General features: G+C 30.6%; 1 protein-coding gene across 1 annotated transcript; it reads left to right on the plus strand.

Annotated features, from left to right (window-relative positions):
- The first annotated feature begins 826 nt into the window (after positions 1–826).
- LOC113556135 (cell wall adhesin EAP1-like) lies at positions 827–5,885 on the plus strand. Its single transcript, XM_026960904.2, has 2 exons — positions 827–905; positions 3,210–5,885. The coding sequence occupies exons 1-2, from the start codon at positions 876–878 to the stop codon at positions 5,337–5,339; spliced, it is 2,160 nt and encodes a 719-aa protein (XP_026816705.1). The 5' UTR covers positions 827–875; the 3' UTR covers positions 5,340–5,885.
- The last annotated feature ends 3,353 nt before the right edge of the window (positions 5,886–9,238 follow it).

The following is a 9,238-nucleotide window of genomic DNA, read 5'->3' on the forward strand; positions in this document are numbered from 1 at the left end:
TAATTATTTAATGAAATTTTTTTTTGTAACTTTTGGAGAATCTTATTCAAACGAGAAGTTTTTCAGTTATTAAAATGTTTATACTAAGGATATAAACATCAAAAATGGTTTAGCAAAAACATAAATTACCTACATGAAATATCAGATGTAGCTATAATGTTTATTTAACTTGGACTAAGTTTTTATAAAGTATAAATATTAATAGATTAATATAAACTGTTAAAATTTTCAAATTACCATAGCAGTCCCCATAATATGTTCCAAATCCATTGTATCATATAGTTTTTAAGTGTATTCAAAACTCATATGAATCAACTTTTAAATTAATTCCATAAAAAAAAAAAAAAAAGAATGGGTTGAACACGATGGTCGGCGAATCACTCTGTACATAATTTGTGCTTACGATCGTCATCGCGTATTACGATAACACCGACACACGCCTTTAAGACCATTACAATAACACCGGAGTCTGAAACCATCGTTCACCTACAAATACATAATAATAATATTAATATGGTATCTATACATAATATTGTACGCGTAACCGGAATAGCGTCTTACAATAATAATTATTATGCGAATGTACATAATGTTATTTTTATTAATAGGTGCCCATAGTATATGCATATTATATTATTGTGGGTAGTGTGTAGTGAGTATTCGGAGAAAGTATAACGACACACGACAAATAACGAAAACCGTAAAAAACTTACTATAACGCGACCGCTTTACGGCGATGGCGTCGGGTGGGAAGGAAGAGCAGGATCGATGGGAATCTGCTTTACCGGTTATAAAATATCATTATAAAACGTCGAGCTCGTCGGCAGCCGGCTATCAGTCTATAACTCTATACAGTCCACGGACATCAAAATATTATGCGCATTTTCAACATGGAGTGTTTAAAGGTAATAATATTTATTATGATATTAGTAATAATCTCGATCTGCATCCGCGGATGTAACGATTTCCGTTGTCGCATTATTATAGAACATCATACTACAATACCAACGTGCAATAGAATACGATATCAGCCTAAAGTGTTGTTAGAGGTGATATTGTGTAGTACATCCTTATTAGGATTATAGAAAGGGTCAAATGATAATTTTGAAAATTAATTGCAAACCGCATACACTTTTAATGGTAATCATTAAAAAAAATTACAAATACAAATTTATTAATTATATATTAATTAATTAAACTTTACTAATTTATAATTATAATGTAACATAAAGTTTTGAGTTAATAAAAATTATTAAATTAATTTGAATAGTATTAGTATAATTACAGTAAAAATTTAATTGATATTGATTTTTTATTTAAAATCGTTTTGATGTTGATAGTCGTTACTTCTGTTTCTTTTTTATTTTATTTATGTTCACGGGTGATTTTGATGCTGACAACCGTAGTCAATCGCTCAAATGTGCATGCATCACTCAAACGATTTCTTTTTTTTGTTTTTGATAAATGTTAATTTTCTAAAAGTCACTTCGCAAAAATATATTGATCCAAAAAATTTTAAAATTGCTCTTACATTTTGTCAAATGGGAGGATACTGATTTTTTTCAGTTTATTCCAAAATTATATTGCATTATTTTTATCATCAAAAATATTTCATAATGTTATCTCCTGTTGAAAGTCTATTAATTCGATTTTCAATAAACTGGCATTGCAATTAAAAATATTAATTTTAGATAGATATTTTGTTGTTATTGCAGTGGCGTAACTAGGAATTTGTCTTAGGGGGGATAGACATTTTTTTACACACAATATACTTAGATTTTCAAGTACAGTGGTGAGTGGTATCTGAGAATTCTATTTTATCAAAAATCCTTCTACTACTATATAGGTATACAAAATGTCAAAATGTATTAATGAATGTTGCTTTAAAATTCTATACAATTTAGTACCTATACAACATTATAATAAATTCTTCAAAATGTTAACATTGAATATATTAAAATTAAATAATAATTATTAAAATATTAAATTTATTTTATTTGTAATATAATTTAATGTACATAGCTCTTTCTTTGTACTGTTTATAAAAAAATTTCTTATATAGAAATATAATTAATAAACTAATAAATTGAAAATCCATTTTTTACATAACCTATAAAAGAGAATAAGGAATTCAAATATGTTTTCAAAATTAATATCGGACTTTTGGTACTAGGTGAATTTTTCTTTTTTTTGGATCTTCATGTAAACAATTTTTTTATCGCAAAATTTAGTAACGTGTGACTGCGCTTATGTACGTTACTGATTCCCAAGAATCTTAGCCGTAGTTTATCATTAATTACATAAAGCGTTCGAGGAACTCACGCACACTAATGATCAGTTACAACACATAACTCACGAAAGATATCGAATATTGCCTAAATACAACCCCTTAAAAATGGTTCGCTTTCAACAGCCTTTAAGATATCTTTAATCATGGTTTTTTGTTATTATCAGTATTTTCCATGTTCATACCTATTTATAGATTTATATAAGGATAGAATTTCTATTTAATATATTTTGTTGTGATGTCAGCACGACAAAACACATAATCCCACAAATTAATAAATTAATATACATATTATATAGGCTCTGGGCTTTGAGGAGGATCTATCCCCCTCACCTCCTCTTAATTACATCCCTGTGTTATTGCCTATAGATTTTTAATAAATCGAAATGCATTAAATGAAAGTATTTTATATCGTTGAAAAAAAGATTAAATCGAATTTGGATATAGTAATATTATTAGTAATAATAGTTGTATAGTAATGATTAATGTTATATAATATAGGTTAAATAATATTCTTTATATGTGTGTCGTACTTACACATATATTTTATCAAGTCGGTGATTCAATACGAATAGAAATGATAAAATAAGCAAGAATAATAAAATAAAATGAAAGTCATTACATATAACACCGAAATCAAAAAAAAAAAATATATTTTATTTTATTTACTCTATTTAATTTTTTATTTTAAAATTTACAATTTAATTTTAGTTTGAGCCACACAAAATTTGCTAGAGGGCCGCTTAGTGGGTACCGCTACTGTAGTATGATTACCAATCGTATGTTTTTTTCTGTCATTTTTCAATTTCGCCTCCAAGACGATAGTTTATAGACGATTATGACATTAGTATATTATACTCGTACATATCATCTAGTTAAAAAGCGTTTTATCCTTAAGCCTGTGGTTTTTGTTTTCTTGTAGATGTGCGTCGTCGTGGGCTTGGCGCTGACCGCTGTACCGGGTCGGCCCGCGGATGCAGCACCGCCACGGGTCGGTGCTTACGTCTACCAACAACATAAACGGAGCCCCGCCGATCCGAACGTGGACTTTACTTCTGCGTTGTCGACGAACTTCGGTGGTTTCAGTCCGTCTTCAACGTTACCGGATTTCGGTTACGGTTCCGGTTTCCCATCCACCGCAGCAAGCTTCGGGTTCAACGATGTTCCCAGCGGCTTACTGCATTTATCTCACCCATTTTCCGGCACTACGTTTGGCTCCGGATTCGACTCGATAGGTTATCCATTTTCTGAGTCCACGCTTAACCAGCTTCAATTCAAAAGTACACTTGGTTCCGGTTCATCACCGTCGCTTCCGGTCGATATAAAGTATAATCCAAAGGTCAGCAATCCCGATCTTCAGCAATCCCGTTTCTATGGACTTCCAGCCACTGAGTCCGTGAAACCAACTGGTCAAAGGGCAGTTCCACTACAACAGACTGGACCTAATGAACAGCGAGTTCCAGCGGAGTCATTTAACTCCGCTCTTGGCTCATTTGCTCCACTGCAACAACCATATCCTACAGGCACCGCATTTGTACCACAAAAGCAATTGTATACGGCTGCAATATCTGTGCCATTTCAACAGTCATACCCATCCACTGCATCTGCTTCCCTACCACAGTCGTATCCGGCTTCCACATCTGTGCCACAACAACAGACATATTCAGCCATCTCGTCTGCTCCACAGCAACAGTCATACCCAGCCACTGTATCTGCTTCACAACAACAATCATATGTAACTGAAATAACTGCACCAATACAACAGTCATATCCAGCCCCAGCATCTATACAACAGCAACAGTCATACCTAGCCACCGAATCTGCACAACAGCAACGTCAGCAACAATCATATTCGACTTCTGCATCTGTACAACAGCAACAGCAGTATCCGATCGCCGAATCTGTACCACAGCAACAGTCATATTCAACTTCCCTATCTATACCTCAGCAACAATCGTATTCTTCTGCAATTTCTGCCCCGTTTCAACAACCATTTTCAACCATCACGTCTGCTCCACAACAATCATATCCGGCTTCTGTATCTATACAACAGCAACAGTCGTATCCAGCTTCTGTATCTGTACAACAGCAACAGACGTATCCGGCCGTCGAATCTGTACCACAGCAACAGTCATATCCCGCTACTACAACTGTATTTCAGCAACAATCATATCCAGCCACCTCCGAAGATTTCCGAATTTCCTCATACCAACAACCTGCAGATAGCGGTACAGCTGGTCCATCGAAAACTTCTGACACTGGATCCGTACCGGATTTAGCTTTGGAATTGAGACCACCACCGTACACCGCGCCTGCATCGCCAGTCGATTACCAGTCACCTCCGGCATCTTCCTATTCACCCGCCGACAGTAATAAAGATAATAAATATCCCGTTAACGATTTCGGCTTGTCATCGGCCCCCGCGGCTGGAACTTCCAGTCAAACCCAAGTATTCAGCACCTCGAACAATAGACCGCTTCCCGGAAATACCAATGATTTCCTTGCGGCACGTTCAAATGCCAAACCTGATCAGACCCACACAGATGTCTATTACACAGCCCCTGTTCCAGTTACGGATGGTTCGAATAGTGCACCAAGCAACGCTCCCAATTACTATTCCGTTCCTAGCATATCTTATTCTTTAACCAGTACCGCGAACGGTGGGTTTGCCGGTTCAACAAGCGCACCACCAGCTGCCCCGATTGGAACCGACCGTAGTGTGTCTGCAGCTAACCCTACGGGTGGCCAAAACCCATCGTATCTAGACACTAACTCAATTCCAAGTGTGACTTACACCAGCTCAAATTCAATTTCCGCAAACTCGTATGGCGAAACCAACTCAATCAAAAGTAGTTCTTATACCACACCCGGTACTCCGATTGCCGTAAACCCATACAGCGACTACAAATTCAGTACAGAAAATTTTTACGGTGACTCGAATTCGATTTCGCTCAATAACAAACGTGAATCGTCCACTGTCAACTCGTCCTATAAACCTCCGTTACGTATACAATACTCAAACGATGCGGGCGATTATAAAACTATACAGTAAGAACATATTTAGACAGACTGTGATGAGTGTAACTTAACGATAAACATGTATATTTTTGTTTTTATAATTTAATATATTTTTAGTGCTGTTAATTTAAGTTTTTGGGGGATATAATACCTATGTGCCTATATTTCTTTTCATTATTTATAAATTTTAAAATAATAATGCCGATCATTAATTTTGTATTATATACCTGTTTAACTATGTTTGTAGTCAGATGAAGATGTGTATACTTACCTTTTTTGTAGTATAAAAAATATTTGTATTAAAAATTCAGTTTTGATATTTTTATTTCTAAATTTTGGTTTTTTTGTAAAAATGGAACGACTGAATAAACAAATATGCCATATGGACTATACTCTCGAACGATAAAGATAAATCAGAAGGATCAGAAACTGTTATTAAGACAATGAATAATAAAATAATATAATATAAAAATAAAATATGTGTAAATATCTTAATCTTTCTACAATATTAAAAAAAAAAATGCAATATAAAAATCAACAAACACGTTTCCATATTTGTGTTTCTTATAATGTAACAATTATTACGGAAAAAATAGCATTTGGTGTAATTATGATAATTGTGTAGACTGTAGATAATAATATTATATAATGTATAATCGCCTCATATTACATCATAATAATAAATTAATTTATCTACATTATTGATGTTACAATTTAACCGGTTTTAAGTTTCTATTTCAATATATAGGTACTTGATTTGGCCAATTTACTCGATTTTTGAAAAAAAGTTAAATTTTTGTTTTGTACATTTAAAATATCTAGGTTATATTGAAATATAAAACAAGTTGTATAATGTATATACAATGGCGAATATAAATAATGTTGTATGGATAATTGATTTAGTTAATACTCATAAAAATACATTTATAAAATATTGTATGTAAAATTGTTATATAATTGAACGGTGCACGATAGATTTTAATATGTTATATTATAACATATAATATAACATATTATAATAATATGTTATATTATACTTAATATAAAAAATTATACTAATATACTTTATACAAAATATAAGTACCTATCAATATACCGTATTGTGGTATAATAGTAAACTCAGGGGCGGATCCAGACCAAGATAACAGGGGAGGCGATTTTTAAAGAGCACACATTAATTTTAATAAAGTATTTATTTAGGTACATACATATGATGTTACTTTCCGCAGTCTCGTACAAAAAAAAATAATATTTTTTATAGTAATAGTAATAAAAAAATATATCACTATAATTTTGTTACCCTTGAAGTATAATCAAAAACTATATAGTCAAAAACTAAAATCAGGGACTTCAAACTATTTATTTTTTTTTTTTTTTGAGAGAACGGGGGGGGGGGCTGCGTACGCCCCGATCACCCCCTCTGGATCCGCCACTGAGTAAACTAGTGTTAATGTGTAGGTATTTACAGCATTCCTAAATCCTATGGTATAATTAATAAAACAATGTAATTCAATATTTATTTTCTTACGGTGTGAGAAACTAATTAAGACGTTTATTTGTGAACAATTGCACAATTATGGATTCATATAATATGAACTACTATAATATAAGTATAGGTTGCGTCACCGAGTGTTGCAGATAACTCCGAATGAATATAATAATAATATGAGCAACTGAGCTTTATATTTTGTAATTTTCTTCCTAATTTATATAATAAATCTACAGCTATATTTAAATTTATTCAGCGTAGGTAATATTTACTGTAATAATATTACCTATCGTGTGAACATTAATAGGTTATTATATAATTTAAGTGCATTGTTCGCATTTATATTGTAATTAATACATCCCACTGAAATATTATAGTATTCGTGCGAGGCCATACGTTTTGTTCCAATTAATTTTAATTAAAGACTATCATGTAAATATTAACACCGTATTTCGAGGCAACTACCACCTACCACTTTTATTTAGTTACCTATAACACCTATTATAATTTAACTTGCACTTCAACGATAAAATTAAATTATAATATACTATTTTTTTTTTATATATATACACCGCAACCACTACTCCTCTACATCTGTCTTTTTCTGCAGCTAGTTGTTCATCGTTTATTATTTTTAGCACAGTTATGGGTCTTTACATATTTTGCAATTGCTTTAAAAAGCGTATGACGCTATCTATATGGTTAAATTGAGTCTGGAATTCGGTAAGTGCACGAATGTCCGTGCGCCATCTTGAGTAGATTCACAAACCGGATGGTATTTTTCGACAGACCACCAGGTGAAATATTTTTGGTGATATTGCTTATATAGTTGTACGGAAGTACAAAGATATCGTTGTTGTATAGATACATATTTATGAACAAATTAAAATCGAACTTTCACATGCTTGACAATCGTATAGTAATTTATTACTTTTATTACATGGTACGTATAGGAAGTGCACACAATAATGAATTTAAAAGAACCGGCCAATATTTTTCTGCTATACAACAGATGAATATACTTGTATAATACGAGTATACCTAGTCATTGGGTAAAGTCCACTATAATATCGATATAAGTTTAGATACAACTTCGTGACGGGAGTTTTATTATCGTAAAATTTTAAACATTTTAGAATATTTACTGTTATTATAATATAATTTCCGTTTTATTATATTTGCGTATTAAAATGAATTAACCACCTCAAAATCGCAACTGATATGTTTAATAAAATTCCAATTATTACATATTTAAGCAAAGACGGTGTGATTATATTTCTGATAATACTTAATAAGAAAAAGAATAGCAATATATATTTTATATTGTTATAAGTAATTTTTATTTAAATTAGTAATACGGTGTGATTAACAAAATAATTGCATGAGTTATAATATTACATGTTTATTATTAACTGGATGGGATTTTAATGACATAAAAAAAATTAAAAGATGCTCTTATAGAATGAACTCGTAAACTACACCTAACAAAAAAAAAAAAGCTTGTTATTTGATGTACCATAGAGCCCATAATGTACAAATATTTTGAAAATTAAAAATACATAAGTAATATAAAAATATAAATGTATTAAAGTATTATTTTGCGTTTTTTTTTATGAGTGTATAAAATTAATACGTGATTTATAACCAGCAAACGACCAAAAAAATATTTAAAAAAAAGCATGTTTCTGTATTATTATGTAAATACAACATGAAAAAATAATTAATAAAATGTGAAAAAGCTCTAAAAGTTAAAAAAAAATTACTTAAAAACGTTAAAATTCCTTTAAAATAATCTAACAAATCAAAAATAAGCTAACAATATTAAATCCTCTGATGTTTCAATTCGATTTTCCATTTTTTTTTATAGAATGTTATGTAGATGTAGACGTTTTTATTTATTGATATATATTTTTTAGCATTACGGTATGCTTAAGTAATTTTTATCAAAAACAACATATAATATATTGCATAATAATTATTATAATGTGATATCATAATATATTATTATCAACTGAACGATATACTTGATAATGATGTGAATAGGTTCGTGATATAAATAGCTTAAAATAAGACTCAATATTTTGGGAAATTTATTGTGTTTATAAACAATTATTTACATATTGGTAAAAGCTTTTAAGTCTTCAACATATTTTTTGAATAACAACAAAATAACTAAAATTATTAGACATAATTTAATTTATATTATTGTACGATTATTTATTATATTTAATATATAATTTTTAAACAAATTTTAACTTTTAAAAATATATTGTGGTATTGTATTTTTGTACTAACTATAATAAGTAATAACTTCTTGTTCAACATTTTCAGAAGTTTAACTAAAAAAAAAAATTTATAAATTTAAACTGTTGACGAATTTTAAATAATTTATTAAATTTAGAAAATCATATTAGAAATATTTGTTGGTAACTTCAAATCTTTAG

This window comes from Rhopalosiphum maidis, chromosome 3 (genome assembly GCF_003676215.2).
Source record: "Rhopalosiphum maidis isolate BTI-1 chromosome 3, ASM367621v3, whole genome shotgun sequence".
NCBI classification, from domain to species: Eukaryota; Metazoa; Arthropoda; class Insecta; order Hemiptera; family Aphididae; genus Rhopalosiphum; species Rhopalosiphum maidis.